Here is a 22,506-nt window from a genome sequence, read left to right as displayed (position 1 = left end):
CTTATGCTGATGATGTTATACTTCTAAATAAATCCAGTACAAGTCTGCAAGATTCCCTGAATAAATTGAATAACTGTTGTAATAGATTTGGTATAAAGGTCAGCAATAACAAAACAAAGACAATGAAAATAGGCAGAAGCATTGAAAATATCAACTGCTTTGTGAATGGAGAACCTATAAAACAAGTAAAACATTCCAGCCACTTAGGCACAATTTTTAGTGAAGATGGTAAATTAAATATGGAAATAGACAACAGAATCAACAAAGCTGGTGTGGTAAGAAGTTAACTGAATAAATTTATATGGAATAACAGAGTAATTAGTCAAATACAGTAGAACTCGGTTATAACGATCACAGTTACAGCGAATTCACGTTTATAACGGATAATTTTGAAGGTATATTTGAATTACATTTGATTTAATGCATGTATTTCATGTTTACTAAGAATTCGTTTCACGGGAATAACGAACAAATAATACACGTTAGTCGTTCCTTTATTGACATTTCGTAGGTACGCATTTGCTGGTTGTGGGAAAATGTCGGAAGTCAAACGGAAAATTTTATCGGTTTCCGAAAAAGTAGAAGTTATACAGGAGGTGGAAAGTGGCCAATCAAATCTGACAGTAGCAAAGAAGTATGGTTTGTCCCCATCTACAATATCAACAATTTGGGAGAATCGCAAGTTGACTGAAAGCTTTTGAAAACAATTTATCGAAGTGTATAAAAAACTTAAAAAGTGTAATAAAAGTGACATTGACGAGGCACTTCTTTTGTGGTTTAAAGTGCAAAGAACCGCTGGCTTACCTATTAGCGAACCAATTTTGCTGTTCAACTAGGTTATAGCGATTTTAAATGCAACAGTGGGTGGATTGATCGCTTTACGAACAGAAAAACAATATTGTCTTTGCAAAAGTAAGTGGCGAGGTGTTGTCCGTTGACAAAAACGTTGTTTCTGACTGGATCAAGAATGTATGGCCGGACATCAAACAAAGGTTTGATGTCCGGCCATACATTCTTAATGCCAATATTTATAATGCAGACAAAGCAGTGTTTTTTTATAATTTAACGCCCAGTAAAACTTTTAGATTTAAAAACAAAAAGTGCATTGGCGGAAAACTTATCAAAAATAGACTCACAGTTTTAGTTTGTGCGAACATGACCGGTAGCGATAAAAGAAAGCTTCTTGTAATTGGAAAATCGGCAAAGCCTAGATGCTTTAAAAACATAAAGAAACTTCCCGTTGATTATACAGCAAATAAGAACGCCTGGATGACATTTTCAATTTTCGAAAATGAAAGAAAAGATTAAACAACATGGAATGAGCTCCGCTCCTTATATGTCAAAAGTGATCACGAGAAATCGATCTTCTACAATGGAAAATATGGAACGCCTTCTATTGATCTGGATTGAAGATTGTAATCAGAAAAAGATTCCTTTGAGTCAAATGATAATCCAGGCAAAAGCAACAAGTCTATATGACAAAATAAAAGAAAATGAAAGTGAAAATGAAGGAGGTACAACCAGTGAAACTTTTATAGCAAGACGCAGGTGGTTCTACAATTTCAAAAAGCGTATGGGACTCCATAACGTAAGAATCCAAGGTGAAAGCACAAGTATTGACACTAAAACTGCAGAATTATTTCCCAATGAATTGAAGGAGCTTATTGAGAAGGAAGGCTACACAGATGATCAAATTTTTAATGTTAACGAGACTGGCTTGTTCTGGAAAAGAATGCCATCACTCACATTTCTAGCAGAGAAGGAAAAAACACAAGCTGGGTATAAAGTGTCAAAAGACCGATTGACACTTTTACTAGGAGGTAATGCATCAGGTGATTTAAAATTGAAGCCACTGTTAGTGTACAGAGCAGAAAACCCAAGAGCTCTTAAGGGCTTTATAAAGAACAATTTACTTGTTCATTGGCATTTGAATAAAAAAGCGTGGGTGACTCGTTCCATTTTCGAAGACTGGTTTAAAACTTGTTTTTGCCCTGAAGTTAAAAGCTATTGTAAAAAGAATTCCTTTTAAAATTTTTCTTTTATTAGACAATGCGCCAGACCATCCAACTCTATTGACTGACTTAGATGAAAATGTCGAGATTCATTTTTTCCCCTTCAAACACAACGTCAATTCTGCAGCCGATGGATCAAGGCGTTATCTCCACTTTCAAGGCTTACTATTTAAGACTAACTTTTGCTCAAGCTATTAAAGCTGCAGCAGAAGAAGAAGATTCTTGGACTTTGAGTGAATTTTGGAAGAAATTTAACATAAAAGATGCCATTCAAAATATTTATGAATCTTGGCAAGAGGTAACTCAAAGCAACATGAGAGCCATATGGCATAATATCTTGCTGCATTGTTCAAAGGACTTTGTTGCCTTTGCAACACAGAAAGAGGAAATCTCAACAGAAATTGTGCAGATTGGCAAATATCTTGGTTTTACAAGTTTCGATTGTAACAATGTGAACAAATGTATTGATTCTCATTCAAATGATCTGGATGATGAAACCCTTTTGGAGTTGGAACAACAACGATCCTATGAAACAGAAGATGACCCCAATGATGTCATGATTGAAGAATTTTCCTTTGCTAACCTTTCAACTTTTGTGAGAAAAATTGACAAAGCTTCCGACTTTCTCATAAATGCTGACCTGAATTTGGAAAGAAGCATCCAAGAGACAAAGTCTCAATAATGCCATCAAATGCTATAGAGATCTAGTACTTGAAGAGACAAAGCAGACAAGGATGGTTCAACGAACACTAAAAGACTACTTTAGTAAAAAGTAAATTATCATCATCATCATCATCATCAAATTCCTGCCATGTACCCTCAAGGGGTGTACAGGATATGATAGTACTACATGAAAAAAATTACATCATTATTAATTTCCTATCTACAATTTTCCTCCAAATCAGTCTGTTACTTGTCAAGACTCCAACATTATCAGATCTTATATTTCTATCGTCTAAAGCACTTTGTATCGTATCAATCCACCTATATCTTGGCCTTCCTCTGGGTCGTTTTGCTGCCACCCTGGCAGAGAACACTTGTTTTGCTAATCTTTCCTCGCCCATTCTATTTAAGTGACCATACCACCTGAGATTAGCTCTGCTAACGCATTCCTGGATGCTGACAATGTCAAGTTCTTTCCTAATATCCTCGTTTTTAATATGATATTGCCATTGTTGCCATCTGTTCACGCCTATAATCTTTCTCAGGACTCTCATATCTGTGGTCTCTAGTCTTTCGTCAAGTGTTTTACTTCTGACCCAGCTCTCAGATCCATAAGTTAAAACTGGTTTGAACACTGTCTTGTATACAGCTAATTTAGTGTTCCGACTAATTTCTTTCTTATTCCATATGAATTTATTCAATTGACTTCCCACGATACCAGCTTTGCTGATTCTGTTGTCTATTTCTATATTTAATTTACCATCTTCAGTAAAAATCGTGCCTAAATAGCTGAAATGTTTTACTTGTTCCACAGGTTCTCCATTCACAGCACAGTTGACATTTTCAATGATTCTGCCTATTTTCATTGTCTTTGTCTTTTTATTGCTGACCTTCATACCATACCTATTACAACAGCTATTCAATTTAGTCAGAGAATCTTGCAGACTTGTAGCAGATTTATTTAGAAGTATAACATCATCTGCATAAAGCAAAGAGCTGACATTAACATCTCCAATTTTGATATCATGTTTAATACCACTTTCCTTCATAATGTGATCCATATAGATAATGAATAACAGAGGGGATAATGTACATCCTTGTCTGATACCAGATTTAACATTAAACCATCTTCCTGTACTTCCTTCAATTCTGACTGCTGACTTACAACTCAAATAAAGACTAAGTATTGCTTGGTATAATGCCCTATTCACACCATATAACTGCAGCGTATTGAATAGCTTCTCTCTTGGCACCTTGTCATATGCCTTTTCCAGATCGACAAAACTTAGATACAGATCTTTGTTATATTCCCATGCTTTCTCGACTATTTGTCGTAGAGTGAAGATCTGATCCTGACAGCCTCTATTTGGCCTGAATCCAGCTTGTTCTTCACCAAGCTTTTCTTCCACAATTCTTCTCAACCGTTTCTCAAGTATACTTGCATAGATCTTGCCAGGAACACTCAGTAGAGAAATACCTCTGTAATTCTCACATTCAGTTTTATTTCCCTTTTTATATATGGGTACTATGAGAGCTCTACTCCAATCATCGGGAATTCGTCCCTCTGTCCAGGCTTTCTGAACTATGCAGTGCAGCCACTGTAATACTCTTATACCACCATACTTCAGCATTTCTGGTCGAATATCATCTACTCCTGCTGCCTTTCCACATTTCAAGCCTTTGATGGCTTTTTCTACTTCAAGTATGGATATGTATTCCTGACTGCATGCCTGGTCAGTGTTTTTTACCACTGTGCTGTCATCACTGCTTGTTTCATTTAGCAGTTTTTCAAAGTAATTACTCCATACTTCAAGGATATCTTTTTCTCCCGTTTTCATGTCACCTTTATCATCTCTAATTCCTTTTACAGCACTCTTTCCTCCATTCTTAAGTTTCTTCAACAACCTCCAGAATATTTTGCCACCTTCTTGATATTTATTTTCTATATTCTTGCCAAAGTCCTCCCATGACTTTTGTTTAGCTAGTTTTACACAGTGTTTAGCATTCTTGCATTTGTCTCTATATTCTCTAAGAGCAAAAGCTGACTTATTTGCCAGGAACTTTTGGTATGCTTTCTTCTTTTCCTTCACTGCCTCTTTAACTTCCTGTGTCCACCAGGGAGTTCTGATTTTTTTATCCTTACAAACAACCTCACCACATGCCTCTCTGGCAGAATCAAAAAGTAAATTACTGTATGCTAAAATATGCTAAAAGCAATATTTGTTTTGTTTTCTACAACTTTTATATCAGATTAAAAGGATTTTATTTGTTATTCAGTTAATAAAAATAACATTTTTGTTTCATTTTTGAAGATTTTCATTATCCTAAATTTTTATAATAAACAAATTAAATTGAAAACCTTTATAAATAGACCTCGAACATTGCGGATTTGCATAGCGCGGACTCTTCTTGGAACCAGTTAATCACGCTGTACAAGGTGTTCCTGTATATATGATGATTTGTTGTATTAACTCGGAATTGAGATATGTTCATACTATTCTGTACTGACTGAGATCGAGAATTAGAACAAACAATTAAATTTATTAATTACGCAACATTTCATCGGAGTGGCCGACTTCTTCAGGCATGAGAGAACATAGAAAGGCAATAAAAACACTATAAATAAACACATTGAGTCACTATAAAACTATAAACTCGACTTGTTTAAGTTAAGGGATATTAGATCCCATATCGTTTCTTAGCCGAATAAGAAACTCAAAGAGTTTCATGCCGAATATACTAGAAACTATATAAAGTTCGGCGATTCCAAGTGTAAGCAAATACCTGGATACTGCAGCAACTGACCCTTAAGGTAGTGCAAGCTGAGGCAAGCTCCTAGGAGCTAAGTTCACATTATGGATAAATATCAAGAATAGTGATCAGAGCTTGCTCCACCTTTGACATGAGTTGCCTCAGCTTGCACTACCTTAAGGGTCAGTTGCTGCAGTATCCAGGTATTTGCTTACGCTTGGAATCGCCGAACTTTATATAGTTTCTACTATATTCGGCATGAAACTCTTTGAGTTTCTTATTCGGCTAAGAAACGATATGGGATGTAATATCCCTTAACTTAAACAAGTCATATGTCACCAAATTGAAGCATTTGGCTCTTCATATATCTAATATAAATTCGACTATAAACCACAGTTAACTTTGAACTGGAGCTACAGTCCGAGTTAAAGTTTTATTGTTAGACACCTGTGTGCATGTGGCTTCATGAGCGTGCCAATATCTGACAGCAGAGCTGAATGAGTCCAGTAAATTGTAGCTGAGGTTACTGTTTATATGGAGAGGGTCCGTGACAATTTCTTTAGACTCTACTACGGCGCTCTACCTTGTCGTGGCATATGCGAAGGCTTGAAGTGGTCCAGTTGATATCTCATGGTTAAGCACTCAGGTGCCTTTGAAGCCTTACTACTACATTCAAATTCACCAATTTCAAGGAAAATTTTTTCAAATTGTGTTCCTAAGAAAACTTTGAAAATTTTCCATTGGCAACTTTTTATTTATGTTTTTATTAGCCTGGGGTGTGTTTGCACCCCTATACACAGAGAGAAGGTTAATAAAATCCAGATTTCCATCTAAGTTTAAATATTTCTTATGAGGCTGATTTACATCTCTCTCCACTTCCAAAAAACTAGATATCCTTTTCCACTTAACACATTAATTCACACTCATACACCTTTCACTATATAAATCCCAAATTTGCAATACTTTAATACTGTTCTTGTATTTGATGTAGTTAGTGCGCCAAGCACTTTTCCTAAAAAGCTTGATTACTAGGAAAGGGTAATCTAATTATTTGTTAAATGTATCTTAAAGACTCACTCCATTCTCTTTTTCAAAAAAACATTTGGTTTCTGCTTATGCCTCTTTTTCAAGATTCAAGCCCAAGTCTTTCTAATCAGAGGACATTATCAATGAACTATGGAAGGAAGCTCTTCACTGTTAATTGTTTCCATGTTCAAAACTTAGAACTGGTTTTGAACACAATTTGGACAATAATATAGTTTAGTTTAGCATATACAGTAGGAATTCATTTGTCAGATTCAGACTCACCATTCTAGATGGTCACTGTTTTTTGACAGTGAAATAAGTCTGACTGTATATGCTAAACTAAAAACCCTATATCCTGTAACAGGAGTAGGTGCAGCCGTTACTAACTTTTGAAGACTGGTAGGCAGCCACACTTCACCCTCGGCCATCAGAGATACTGGCCCAAGGGTATTGATTATTTCAATAGGCATTCAGGGCAGGCAGTACAGCAGAAAACTTTCATCATCTTGTGGTCTCTAACCTATACTTTATTGTCTGAAATAGTGTGAGGTCTTCAATTTTTCTTGAGTAGTAGGTTTGAAAACCCTAATTTCTGAGATGAAAAAAAAACTGCATGTTAGTACCAGAGATTGACCTCAGAAACCAGTTAGAGAAATACTTACTACTTATCAGCAACTAGAATCAAACTTATAAGTCTTTCTTCAGCCTAGTGCTATGGATGCAATGCCATTTCCATGGGGCTGCATATATTTATTTCTTTGTTGTTAATTACATCATATGAATACTTTTTTATTTATTTATTTTCTTCTTTTTTCCTTCAGCGCCCCATTTATCAACCCAAACGTTAGATAAAACACTCTTGGATACATTTATCCCTCCTGCTATGAAGCCTCCTGAGAAAGTTTCATCTGTACCATCACCTGTGATGTCAAATGCAGAGGGACAAGATAAAGACCGTTGTACTTTCAAATCATCAGATCCTGGTAAATATCTCAAACATCTAAAATATTGTCAGTCCCATTGAACATTCTTCTTGCTGTATTATCTATTATATTATATATTAATGGTAATTTCCTACAGGTGGTCAATGAAACTAATGAAGAGATTAAGATAAAGTTTATGGGTTATCAAATTATTAAAGTGATTAGATCATTGACAACTGTGCTAGGATATGATAACCATGTTTCAGAGAAATTAAGGAAACATTTGAAAGAATCTGGTGGGCTGGATAACCGAAGTGATATCTGGCTTGTGGATTGTGCATATGAGGTTAGACCAGGAATGGGGAACCTGCAGCCCTAAGGCACATATACAGCCTTTTTGATATTTTGTTAATTATGTATCTTCATTGTTTACAAATTATAAATTCTTAAATACCATATATTTTAATTAATTGTATTTTAAAAATACAATTTTAACACTGTGCTTTGAAAATAATGATTTAAAAAATCATTATTTTTAAAGCACAGTGTTAAAAAAATCATTCGCTATTATTGATCTATCAGTTGTTTAGTGGTTAGCGCACAATCGTATTATATTAATTTGTCAATTAATATAACAACCATGAGTGTCTGGCACTATGTCAATTTGATTAAAAAAAAAAAAAAGCTATTTAGTTTTAGCATGTGTTGCTATATTGTAGTGCTGTCATATGTCATATATACTGGATGAGTAGAAGTTTTCATTTAGTTCATTTATTGATTTTTTAAAATTTATTTGATATCTTAAATATGCCAAATATGAAAATAGAACAATTAAGGAGAATGGAGTTAATAAAGAATAGGAGATGCAATACTACACGCTTGCAGTCAATGATCAAATGTTGCTTACTTTGTGATGCTGTGATTTCAACAGTGAAAAGATACAATGCTCATCAGCATTATGGCACACATAAAGACAACAAATATGCAAAATTGGAAGGAGAACCAATAAAATCTATACTTATAAACATAAAATGTTAATAAAACCAACAACAGTTATTTCAAGTAATGACTGAAGCAACTTATAAAGTAGCATATATACTCAGGAGAAAAGCCATATAGTGATATGGAAGTTATAAAGCAGTGCAAATGATGAACACTCTCCTGGAAGACTAGCTGCAGCTAAAGACAGCAATGCTGAAACCAAATATCTGCTCCTTATGTAGCAATAATCAATCCCAAATAAGTCATTGTTATGTACCTTGATTCTTTAGAGACACTTGTGACATTAAGATTATAGCATATAAACACGTTTACACAAGAATATTATATTTTAATTTGCCAAATATTTCAGTCTGAAAATAACAGACTATCTTCAGTGCATAGGAACAGTTTTTAACAAGGTGGAATACCAACAATTGATCATTCAAAAGTAGAACGAGCCACGTGATGTTATATCGCTAAGTATTAAAGATAGCATTTTTTATCAGAGTAGTGATTAAATTAAAGATATTAATTCACAAATTCATATAATAATCTTAATTTATAAATAACATTAGACTAATGTAGGAATTAAAAGTCTTAATTAATCTTTCTCTAATGTGTTATCCTGATTAAACTTTCCCAAATTTTTGATAAAGATATACAGTCATTTTGATTCAAGTTAGGGCGTTGAAGTAAGGCTTCAGCACTTTCTTTAAATAGACGTTTAAATTTATAGCGACTTATTATTTATGAGTATTAAAGAGAGGAAAACATTTTTATCAGAGTAATGATTCAATTAAAGATATTAATTCACAAATTATATAATAATCTTAATTTATGTTTTCCTCTCTTTAATACTTAGCGATATAACATCACGCGGCTCATTCTACTTTTGAATGATCAATTGTTGGTATTCCACCTTGTTAAAAACTGTTCCTATGTAGCCACTGAAGATAATCTGTTATTTTCCAACTGAAATATTTTGCAAATTAAAATATAATATTCTTGTGTAAACGTGTTTATATGTTATAATCTTAATGTCACAAGTGTCTCTAAAGAATCAAATTCTATTCCTTCACGGGGAAAACTTTACCAAAAAAACGGTAAATTAGGTAAACTATCGGTAATACAAGGTAAGATGCGAGCAAGGATCGTCTTTCTTAAAAATGCCATGACAACAAGATTATTCCTAATTTCGCTAAGATTAAAGAAACCATCAAATCTCCTGGAGCTCATAATATTTACGGGAACACCAGTTTAGCTTTAATCCGTAACCAACTCAGAGCAGCTAAACATGATCTTGCTATTAACATTCGTCAAGTTTCTTCTCTCCGTATACCTTTATCTCCACAGACTTAGACCCACATCTTTCTGACATAGTTCTTAATGTGGCTAAACGCTCTATACAATGTTCGTATAAAACACTGAATCAACATCTAAAGTGCAAATATGATGTTCTTGTTTTTATACAAATCAAGCCTTTCCAAGTTCCAGATAATTGGATCGTCAACGTCTTTGGTCGCCCTTTAACTATTAATGAAACACTCATCCTCTCAAAAGGACATGATTTCACTATAGTCCCTAAAAAGATTCCATATGTAGATTTTCTGGTTAACATCAAACGGAACTTTAGTCATCTTTCCAGTGAAAAGGCTAATTCTCTCCACCTAGAAGTTGCTTCTACGCTACTTAAAGCCAAGCTTCCTCCTTCCAACATATCTCCTTCTGAAAAGAAAGCTCTACATTCCTTAAGAAGCAACAGTCACCTTGTTATCACTAAAGCAGCTACATTTCAGCTACTTAGGCACGATTTGTACTGAAGATGGCAAATTAAATATGGAAATAGACAACAAAGGGAAAGCAACAGTAATTATGGATTCTTCAAACTATAGAAGTAAAATTTCTCTTTTACTTCGAGATCGCTCAACATACCACCAACTGAAGAAATTAAACAACCTTCTAGATGAGGTGATAAGTTTAGATGCAGACACGATTGAAAGGCAAAAAACTCATTTCACAAGGCCTCCTAGATTTTATCGTCTACCTAAAATACACAAGACAGATATTCCTCCTCTTCCTATAGTGGACTTTATTGATTCACCTACTTATTGCATAGCCAAATATTTAGCGAAATTATTGAAATCACATATAGGGCAAATCACGCTCTTTTTTGAAAAATTCTTCTGATTTCCTAAATAAAATTAAAAAAATATCTCATTACAACCTACTGATCTTATGGTTAGCTTCGATGTAGAATCTCTATATACTAATGTACCTCTCAAAGAGACTTTACAATTACTTGCTAACATCTTCCCACAAGACATAAAATTATTTGATTTCGTGATGCACTCTGGATATTTCTTGTGTCAAAACAAGTTCTACAACCAAGTGGAAGGAACAGCCATGGGAAGTCCACTTTCACCTGCTCTAGCCAACTTTTATTTCAAACATCTAGAAGACATCCTGTTCTCATCTATATTCCCTCAACCATCCTTTTGGGTGAGATATAATATAGATTCCTTATATTATATCTCATAACAGAGATTCCTTACCTTCCTTTTTAACCGTATCAAGTTTACCATGGAGATTGAAAAAGATAACAAGTTACCCTTTATAGATGTCCTCCTCATCCGTTCACCTTCAGGTATTCTAACAACAACAGTTTACAGAAAACCCACTTTCACTGGACATTATATTCTCAAACAATCTGCCCATCATCCTTATCATAAAATGTTTAATCCGATGAGCCAGAACTAATTGTTCAACTCCTCATGAATTACAGAAAGAACTTTCAACTATCAAACATCACATGAAACTAAATGGCTTCTCAGAAAAGAGTACACAACATCTTTTCGATTCTTACAATCCAATCCAAAACAGCAAAGATTCAATATGTCGAGTTCCAATTCCTTATATTTCCGGGATTTCGGAACCAATTTCAAAAATTCTGAAGAAATATGATTTAACAGCCACCTATATATCTATTAACAAAATATCCACCTATTTTCCTTTTTCTAAAGATAAACGCTCAACTTTGTCCCTATACAAATCCGATAAGTCTGGATTAGCTCAGCACGGAATTGAGACAAGCCACAAACATCCTCTGGTCCAAAACTCGCCTCCTACACAGATGTCGCTATAAATTTGAACGTCTATTTAAAGAAAGTGCTGAGACCTTACTTTAACGCCCTAATCAAAATGACTGTATATCTTTATCAAAAATTTGGGAAAGTTTAATCAGGATAACACATTAATTTTTTTTTTTTATAATCATCATCATCATCAAATTCTGCCATGTACCCTCAAGGGGTGTACAGGATATGACAGTACTAAATGAAAAAATTACATCATTCCTAACTTCCTATCTACAATTTTACTCCAAATCGCTCTGTTACTTGTCAAGACTCCAACATTATCAGATCTTATATTTCTATCGTCTAAGGCACTTTGTACCATGTCAATCCACCTATATCTTGGTCTTCCTCTGGGTCGTTTTCCTGCCAACCTGGCAGAGAACACTTGTTTTGCTAATCTTTCCTCTCCCATTCTATTTAAGTGACCATACCACCTGAGATTAGCTCTGCTAACGCATTCCTGGATGCTGACAATGTCAAGTTCTTTCCTAGTATCCTCATTTTTAATATGATATTGCCATTGATGCCATCTGTTCACCTAATCTTTCTCAGGACTCTCATATCTGCGGTCTCTAGTCTTTGGTCAAGTGTTTTACTTCTGACCCAGCTCTCAGATCCATAAGTTAAAACTGGTTTGAACACTGTCTTGTATACAGCTAATTTAGTGTTCCGACTAATTTCTTTCTTATTCCATATGAATTTATTCAATTGACTTCCCACCATACCAGCTTTGCTGATTCTGTTGTCTATTTCTATATTTAATTTACCATCTTCAGTAAAAATCGTGCCTAAGTAGCTGAAATGTTTTACTTGTTCCACAGGTTCTCCATTCACAGCACAGTTGACATTTTCAATGATTCTGCCTATTTTCATTGTCTTTGTCTTTTTATTGCTGACCTTCATACCATATCTATTACAACGGCTATTCAATTTAGTCAGAGAATCTTGCAGACTTGAAGCGGATTTATTTAGAATTATAACATCATCTGCATAAAGCAAAGAGCTGACATTAACATCTCCAATTTTGATATCATGTTTAATACCACATTCATTCATAATGTGATCCATATAGATAATGAATAACAGAGGGGATAATGTACATCCTTGTCTGATACCAGATTTAACATTAAACCATCTTCCTGTACTTCCTTCAATTCTAACTGCTGACTTACAACTCAAATAAAGACTAAGTATTGCTTGATATAATGCCCCATTGACACCATATAACTGCAGCGTATTGAATAGCTTCTCTCTTGGCACCTTGTCATATGCCTTTTCCAAATCGACAAAACTTAAATACAGATCTTTGTTATATTTCCATGCTTTCTCGACTATTTGTCGTAAAGTGAAGATCTGATCCTGACAGCCTCTATTTGGCCTGAATCCAGCTTGTTCTTCACCAAGCTTTTCTTCCACAATTCTTCTCAACCGTTTCTCAAGTATGCTTGCATAGATCTTGCCAGGAACACTCAACAGGGAAATACCTCTGTAATTCTCACATTCAGTTTTATTTCCCTTTTTATATATGGGTACTATGAGAGCTCTACTCCAATCATCGGGAATTCATCCCTCTGTCCAGGCTTTCTGAACTATGAAGTGCAGCCACTGTAAGACTCTTATACCACCATACTTCAGCATTTCTGGTCGAATATCATCTACTCCTGCTGCCTTTCCACATTTCAAGCCTTTGATGGCTTTTTCTACTTCAAGTATGGATATGTATTCCTGACTGCATGCCTGGTCCGTGTTTTTTATCACTGTGCTGTCATCACTGCTTGTTTCATTTAGCAGTTTTTCAAAGTAATTACTCCATACTTCAAGGATATCTTTTTCTCCTGTTTTCATGTCACCTTTATCATCTCTAATTCCTTTTACAGCACTCTTTCCTCCATTCCTAAGCTTCTTCAACAACCTCCAGAATATTTTGCCACCTTCTTGATATTTATTTTCTATATTCTTGCCAAAGTCCTCCCATGACTTTTGTTTAGCTAGTTTTACACACTGTTTAGCTTTCGTACATTTGTCTCTGTATTCTGTAAGAGTAAAAGCTGACTTATTTGCCAGGAACTTTTGATATGCTTTCTTCTTTTCCTTCACTGCCTCTTTAACTTCCTGTGTCCACCAGGGAGTTCTGATTTTTTTATCCTTGCACACAACCTCACCACATGCCTCTCTGGCAGAATCAATCAATGTTTTCTTCAGAGTTTGCCACTGAATCTCCAAGGTTTGATTCCTGTTCTCAAACTCTTTCATTTTCTTTTCAATAATATTTCTGTATTTTAGTCTACAGTTCACATCTGAGAGCTGCTCAACTTTTATTCGCTTTAAAACTTTCTTACATGTTATTCTTTTCAATATGAAATTCAATTTTATCCTGCTCAAGACTAAATAGTGATCACTTCCAATTTCAAATCCTCTGTACACTCTGGTGTCCTGCACCAGGGAGAAAACATCTATCAACAATAACATAGTCAATGAGACTTTTCTTATTCCTAGCCTCTTCTCTCCATGTGAATTTGTGCACATTTTTATGTTGGAACATGGTGTTAGTAATAACTAGTCCATGTCCTGAGCAGAAATCCAACAGATATTTGCCATTATTATTAGCTTTGCTCTTTTCTCCAAATTTTCCCAAAATATTTTTGTATGTCTCACAATCATTTCCTACTCTGCTATTTAGATCCCCAACAAGGACCAACTTTTCCTTTTTCATTGTGTCAGTTGCTTTTTCTAAAGTCTCAAAAAATTCGTCCACTTCTACCTTAGTAGAACCTTCTGTGGGACCATAGGCACAAATAAGTCTCATTGTCCAGTTCCCCATTCTCATATTTGCCCACATTACTCTACTTGAGACTGCCTGCCATTCAGGAAGATTAGCCTCGTATTTTGTGTTGAATACTATGGCTACTCCTTCTTTTCCTTGATTGTCATTGCCTGAATATAACATTTTGTATTTATTGCTCTGAAAGATCTCACCAGTTTTGGTCTTTTTTGTTTCAGTCACCCCTATTATGTTGATCTGGTACTTATCTAATTCCTCAGCTAGCTCCATTTCTTTGCCATTCAGGCTTCTTACGTTGATAGTACCGATCTTTAACTCTGGTGATGTTGAGTTGGGGTTTGTTTTCAGATTTGTTTTATTTATAATTAAGACTTAATTCCTACATTTTTCTATCCTTGCAGACAACCTCACCATGTGCCTCTCTTCCAGAATCAATCAAGGTTTTCTTCAAGGCTTGCTACTGAATCTCCAAGGTTTGGTTCCTGTTCTCAAACTCTTTCATTTTTTCTTGAATAATCTTTGTGTATTTTAGTCTTCACTTTACGACAAATAGTTGAGAAAGCATGGGAATATAACAAAGATTTGAATTTAAGTTTTTTAGATCAGGAAAAGGCACATAACAAGGTGTCAAGAGAGAAGCTATTCAATACGCTACAGTTATAATTGTGTTAATGGGGCATTATATCAAGCAATACTTAGTCTTTATTTGAGTTGTAAGTCAGCAGTTAGAATTGAAGGAAGTACAGGAAGATGGTTTAATGTTAAATCTGGTGCGAGACAAGGATGTACATTATCCCCTCTGTTATTCATTATCTATATGGATCACGTTATGATGGAAAGTGATATTAAACATGATATCAAAATTGATGATGTTAATGTCAGTTCTTTGCTTTATGCAGACGATATTATATTTCTAAATAAATCCGCTACAAGTTTGCAAGATTCCCTGACTAAATTGAATAACTGTTGTAATAGATATGGTATGAATGTCAGCATTAAAAAGACAAAGACAATGAAAATTGGTAGAATTGTTGAAAATGTCAACTGTGTTGTGAAAAGCTGAAATGTTTACCTGTGGAACAAGTAAAACATTTCAGCTACTTAGGCACGATTTGTACTGAAGATGGTAAATTAAATATGGAAATAGACAACAGAATCAACAAAGCTGGTATGGTAGGAAGTCAATTGAATAAATTCATATGGAATAAGAGAGAAATTAGTTGGAACACTAAATTAGCTGTATACAAGACAGTGTTCAAACCAATTTTAACTTATGGATCTGAGAGCTGGGTCAGAAGTAAAACACTTGACCAAAGACTAGAGACTGCAGATATGAGAATCCTGAGAAAGATTAGAGGCATGAACAGATGGCATCAATGGCAATATCATATTAAACACGAGGATATTAGGAAAGAACTTGACATTGTCAGCATCCCGGAATGCATTAGCAGAGCTAATCTCAGGTGGTATGGTCAGTTAAACAGAATGGGCGAAGAAAGATTAGCAAAACAAGTGTTCTCTGCCAGGTTCACAGGAAAATGATCCAGAGTAAAACCAAGATATAGGTGGATTGATACGGTACAAAATGCCTTAGACGATAGAAATATGAGATCTGACAATGTTGGAGTCTTGACTAGTAACAGACTGATTTGGAGGAAAATTGTAGATAGGAAGTTAGTAATGATGTAAATTTTTCATGTAGTACTATCATATCCTGTACACCCCTTGAGGGTACATGTCAGGAATTTGATGATAATGAATTCCTACATTAGTCTAATATTATTTGTAAATTAAGATTATTATATGAATTTGTGAATTAATGTCTTTAATACTTTGCAATATAACATTGCGTGGCTCATTCTACTTTTGAATGATCAATTGTTGGTATACCACCTTGTTCCTAAAACTGTTCCTATGTAGCCACTGAAGATAGTCTGTTATTTTCAGACTGAAAATTAAAATATAATATTCTTGTGTAAATGTGTTTATATGTTATTATTGTTTATGTACCACTTAGTTCAATAAATTAACATGAAGCTCGTGTTCCTAGATTATAATAAAAGTGTTTTATTAATTGATGAGATGTTTAGTTTGTAGAACTCCATTCTTGAATTATTAATTTTTTTGCAAAAAAAATATATACTTTTAGGGTTTTAATAGATTTTTAATGTTTTGATATCGATATTCATACTGTATGAATATGACCTCATTATAATTTTAGCAAAATTTATTATATATTAAGTTTTTAGTGACAGGCGAAAAAGAGGCAATGTGATAGAAAAATACATGTTGCTAAAGGACAAAGTACAGATATAAGTGGGATTATATATCCTGCAGTAGGTAGATGTGAGAGAAGTCAGGGTCATCCCTGGAAACTTAATAAAAGGAGTATTTAGGAAGTATGTGAGGTCCAGGCTCTTCTCATAATGTATAAAATAGATTACTAGTTGACGTTGTGAGTATATCTGCAATAAAGGTTTCAAGAAAAAAGGTAAAGATTTATATATTATGCAACTTCAAAGACACCCTCCATTGATTCTTTATATCCCTAGAGGAGCCTGCATAATATTAATACTGAGTTTAGTTTCCATTTACAAATGTACAGAGCAGGACTATTTCAAGTAAATGAATTATTGAAAAAAATCAATCAAATTAAATATATATAGTTGAGATTCAGGAACTCTTTTCATCACAGTATATGCATGAAATAGACTGCCTGCTTCACATACTAGTGGCCATCTAGATTTATTTATTGATTGATTGATTCTCAAGTTCAGAATGTCCTCATGCACATGGAAAAGAGGATTATTATAGATCTTCTTATGTTCTTGTAGGAGAATGGCAAATCTTAGATGCGATAGTAAAATGCTGCAGAAGGCTGGAAGCTAGTAAGTATTCATTGATCTGACTGTGCCAGATATCAGCCGTGGGATGTCAGTGAGCTTTGTGTGTGGGAATTCATTGTATAGCAAGTTACTCTGTTCATTCAGGGTTGTAATCCTTTTGGTTATCCTCCAAGGGTGTGTTTTTTGGCTGTTTATATAACTGCTGTGAAAAACAGTCACAGGTTTTGTGAGCAGGAGGCATAAACGATGCATTTATCGAGGTGTCGATAAAGTTTTCCCAATTGGCTTTTTTAAAGTTCCATCTGAAGTGAGAAAATTTAATCAGAGGAATAGCAATGCCAATCTCCAGTATTACAGGTCTGTGTTGACTATGTGGGAAGTTTCCTAAGACTTTCCTTGTGATTGGATTAATGCAGGATACAATGTTTAGATATTTTTCTCTATTTGATATCAATAGGTGCACATGCTTGATGCCATTTCAAATATATGTCACTATTCCATGCGCTTGATGATATGTTGCTCCAATGATGCAGAAACTAGATATTGTACCCTTTCTTTAGAGTTCTTCCCCTGAAACTGTATGGGTTTCCTGGAGAAAGAGTATGTCGATACCCCTGTTGGAGAGAAAGGTGGTCACACTTTGCCCTATTAATACTTGTTAATATTTAATTGACAAATTCAGGCAGAATGGTCAAACATATTTGATTGGATATTCTTCAAAAGGATGGTGTTCTTTTTAATCTCTTGAAACTGCATAATAATTGTCAGGATCTTCTTGGATTTTTATGCTTATATTTTCTAGTTAATTGTATTGAAGAAAGGAGAATTTATTGTCCTTGGTAACAAGTTTGTTATCAGTTTTAACTTGTTACTTATTACCGAGTAACAAGTTACAAAGATTTCCAAGTGTTACTTGGGAACCTTTGCAGTTTAAATATAATGACAAAGTGGAACTTCTTCAGCAATTCTCCGAGCATTGGTGGTAGAGGAAGCAAGAATATAATTGTCTATGATATGTTGGATTTTGAAAGTTTCTCCACTCGGTTATAAATTAAAGATGCCAAAAAAATTATATTCTTGGTTTCATCCTTTTTCTGCAAACAAAGTTTGTGTGTGAAGTAATTTCATGACTGGGCTACTTGTATATGGAAACTGTTGACTTCACATCAATTGCCTTAGTATCTCATAATACAAAACCCATATCCTTATGTATAAGTATAATGCTGTGCATTATGGTAAGGGCCACTACTCAGACCAGTTTCGACCTTTATTGAGGTCTCATCAGTGGGAGCCGGACCCATAAGTGATACGAAGGTTGGAGTAATGCAGAAGTCATATTTCCATATACCAGTAGTCAAAAGGTGTCACACCTTATTACTAAAATACTCTGGATTAGAGATAGATGTTGAAAGTTTTTCCACTTTCACGCACGAGCTTTGTTTGCTTACGCTTGGATAAAGGATAAATAATTTCTTGGCATCTTTAATTTATAGTATAAACAAGTGGAAAAACTTTCAACATCTTTCTCTAATCCTGAATATTTTAGTAATAAGGTGTGATACCTTTTGACTACTACTTCCTTCTTTTGACTACTTCTTAACGATGTGACACCTTTTGACTACTTCTTCCTAGATGTTTTAATTACTCAAACCTTTTCAAGGTTTGAGTAATTAAAACATCTAGGAAGGTTTTTTTTTTTTTTTACTTTGAAGTTGTTCATTTCATTTTTTAATCGAAGCCACATGCTAAAAATACCTTAGCTGAAAGTAACGATGTTTTTGAGGTTGTATAATTGAAAAAAAGTTATCTTAAATGTGTTCAAATAATAGTTTTTATATTTTCTTACCTTGATTTCAAACTTTAATTTCTGTATAATAGACAAGTTTAGGTGTTCTGTTGAACAGTATTCATAACTTATTTTTAATGGTACTACAGCACGAAATGAATTAAATTATAAAAAAGATGTTTATTAACACTTGTATCTTGTTGTAACTGTTCAAAATAAGTTATGTAAATATATAACTTATTTTTAACTTATTTAGTTTCTGTATTACTGATGATGGAATATTTTCTCCTCTTATAAACAGATATTACAGAAGGAGGACTTTCGAGTACAACAATGGGGTCTGCATCCTCTAATACTACCACACAAGATACAAGTGAGCAGGATGATGAGCAGCACTGCCCGACACTGGTTATCTACTTAGTAGAACCATTTACTTATGGCTCAGATAACAATGATCTCTATCGTCTTGCTACACTTGGTTTGCTTAGGTGTTATACTCAAATGCTTCGATTTCTTCCTGAACACATTCAAAATGCTATCCAAGTTCAGGTATGGATTGCATGCACAAATAAATAACTTTTAAATATTTTTTAAAAAAATTAAACTTTCAAATTACATAAAAATCCTTAGCCTACTCACTGTACTAATGTACTATAGGTTTACAACCTTTCATGATGGGAGACACATAAACTTAAAAAAGATTTAACTGGATTGATGCTTTGGATGATAATATAGGAAATGTTCTTATTTGTGAAGCTATATCATTCACCAGTATTGTTGCATATGCAGAAATAAATAACAAAATAACCATTAGCTGTGGTGGAGAACTTTCAATTTACATAAAAAAATGTTGAACTAATATGATGTAGTGTTGCAAATCACATTTAAAATACAGTGTTGCTATTGGGGTATTTGCTGATATATTTGTGGATTCGTGGTTAATGTAGTAGTGTGCAAAAATGGCAACAAAACCCATCAGAAGAATAGAGCAGAATCAAAATCAAAAACTAATGCAAATGCTAGAGATAAGAATCTTTGCACCACAGAATAAAACATTACAACATTAATATTGATGATACCAATGAAAGTATAGAAAGTAATTTGACATATAAAATCTAGGTTATAACAAATTATTAAACAACCCATCCAGAAGAAAATAGAAAAATTTGATAAACATTTAGAAAAACTCAGAAAAGATTAGGAAAATGAGACGGCAGCACAGAAGTTAGTAAAATCAGTTAATAGTAAGTCAAGTAGAGTGTACAAAAAGAAAAAGAAGAATTAATGTGGTATAGTTATTTGCTCATTAAATTGCACTTAACAATTGGGTCACTACTTCAAGCTTTCCAAGATCAAAAGATGTGATGAATGCAATTGAGAAGCAGAAATCAAAGATAAAAGAGATGATAGTACTTGTGTGAACAAATAATAAAGGCAGTGATAAATGCAGTGTGAGAAGAGGATGTGGAAGGAAAAAGCAAGAAAGAGTTAAAAGTGAAAATAGTGAGTGACTGAGATAGGATAATACCGAGGTTAAAAAAAAAGGAAGGTTATGATAGCAAATGATTTGATACACAAGCTGTATAAAAGAAATAGATGCAGGTTTGATGGTATAAAAGGGATGACCTGTAATCAAATAGATTAGGCAGGAACTTGGAGAAATTATTTATTCGGGTGAGATCTAATGCAAAGAGTCAGGAAAATTAGAACATCATGAGAGGAAAAGTGAGAATATGTGTGTAAGTACAGCTAGGTATGTAAAAGTGATATCATGATATAAATGTTAAGTAGCATGGTTATGAATCTAGTGGGAGTGGAACCTTGTATACATTTGGTTCAGGCTCATTGAGTGTGTGGGGATAGGAACAGGAAAGTTGCTCAGCTGGACCATGCAGACTGTGGGTGTATACAGTATATAAAAGATCCAAGAGGCTATTCATGTCTATACATGAATGCCATGAACAAAGAGGGTTGAGTTTATTGCCTTGGTGGATATGCTGTGACCTAAGATTGTTTGCATTGGTGAAATCTGATGCATGGAGTCAGAAATAACCGGAATTGATTGCAAACTATATAGATAGTTGTTTTGAAGGGGTGGAGGACACAACAGATAGAAAGGGGGGGTGGTACAACTTCCAGATGATTTGAGGTCAGTCAGGATATAAACACATGTAAGCAATAAGAGTAATAATGTTCTGTGTAGCAATAAATTTAAAGCTATCTTGTGTGGAGTAGAGGCTAATAGTATGAAATATATGGTAGTGTGTTGTCAGTGGGGATGACAAAATTACCCTGATAGATATTAAACGAATAATCATTATGAATGACTTAAATTATTCAAACATTGCAAATCGGGTTGCAGAGAAAACTCATGATGAGAATGAAGGAGAATTTATTGAGCTGTTGCAAGGCAACGTTTTCCTTGAAAGAAGCAGAAGGTATCTCACTTAAAGATGCAACTGTTTTGTCACCAGTTGGTGACAGTTATCATGCCATACTGCACTGAGACATTGCTCACTATATGGATGTTCCAGTTAGGACAGGTTATATGCTGGACTACAAAACTGGAAATTATGCAAACTCGGGAGAATACTATCTTTGTCCCATGGTATCAGTTACTGACAACAAGGCCAAATAGGGTTAGGTTGTTAGGATGCTCCTGAAAGATCGGTTGTTTTTGTTAAAATATTAGTGTTTTGTTAGCTATATTGGTGTATTTTTAGAATATTATTCTGCTTCTTTTTGTTTTAGGGTACTACAGCATTTAATAACATAATTGTAGAAATATTATTAGGTTTTTTTCACTATTAAGAATGGTGCTAAAAATGTCTAAAGCACAACTTAGGAGAACCTTTTTACGCGAGCAGAAGTGTTGCTGCAGCGAGGATGATAATATATTCGAGGATAAACTAACATTGGAAATATCCTGATTAAATGAAATTATTAGAAAATCACCAGAGAATTATAAAAAGTGGAAAAATGTTCAATCCCCAAAGTTTCTACAGAACTCTAATATTTATAATGTCTGATTAGTTTTATTTCTAATCCATTTCTCATAATAAAATAAATGCTGATAAATAAAAGCTTCAAAGTTTAAACTAAACGTAGACAGGATAAGAAAAAGGATCGGAACAAGAACAGGAAAGCACTGAAGTTCGTAATAATAATAATAACAAGGTAAATCAATTAAAATCTAAGAAAAAGAGGTGATGTGGTATGGTGATTCGATCATAAAATTTGTGCTTACCAAGGGAGTCACTACTTCTATTTTCCCAGGGGTGAAATTAAAGATATGACAAATGTAATTGAAAAACAGAAAAGAAAGTAAAAGAGATGGTAGTTCTTATAGGAACTAATAATTTAAGTAGTAACAAATATAGTATGAGAGAAGATATGAAAGGTCTGTTGGAACAAGCAAGAAAAAAATGTGAGAGAGTAAAAATTGTAGGATTGCTACCCAGATACGACAGTGCCGAGTTAAGAAGGAGGGCAATGATAGCAAATGATTCCATGTGCAGGCTGTGTAGAAGAAATGGATGCGAATTTTTAGATGTGTTAGATGTGTGGAGTGTGTTTGATGGCAGAACAGACTTTGTAAGAGG

The 22,506-nt window shown here is 34.2% G+C and overlaps 2 protein-coding genes across 2 annotated transcripts in view; one reads left to right on the top strand and one right to left on the bottom strand.

The window, feature by feature from the left end:
* The window catches only part of Aldh7A1 (aldehyde dehydrogenase 7 family member A1), a 453,020-nt gene that overhangs the window by 41,449 nt on the left and 389,065 nt on the right, over window positions 1-22,506 (bottom strand). The gene's annotated exons all lie outside the window — the stretch shown is intronic.
* Window positions 1-22,506, top strand: part of LOC150095782 (mediator of RNA polymerase II transcription subunit 13-like) — a 115,469-nt gene that overhangs the window by 1,768 nt on the left and 91,195 nt on the right. The window contains exons 2-3 of the mRNA XM_090410097.1: window positions 7,274-7,435; window positions 19,206-19,453. Coding sequence (XP_090266223.1) covers window positions 7,274-7,435; window positions 19,206-19,453 — 410 coding nt within the window. The remainder of the gene's footprint in view (window positions 1-7,273; window positions 7,436-19,205; window positions 19,454-22,506) is intronic.

This window comes from Typopeltis vanoorti, chromosome 20 (genome assembly GCF_054136105.1).
Source record: "Typopeltis vanoorti isolate ZY-2024b chromosome 20, IOZ_Tvanoo_1.0, whole genome shotgun sequence".
NCBI lineage: Eukaryota > Metazoa > Arthropoda > Arachnida > Uropygi > Thelyphonidae > Typopeltis > Typopeltis vanoorti.
The sequence above is the reverse complement of the archived record's forward strand: the minus strand, read 5'-3'. Positions and strand labels throughout refer to the sequence as shown.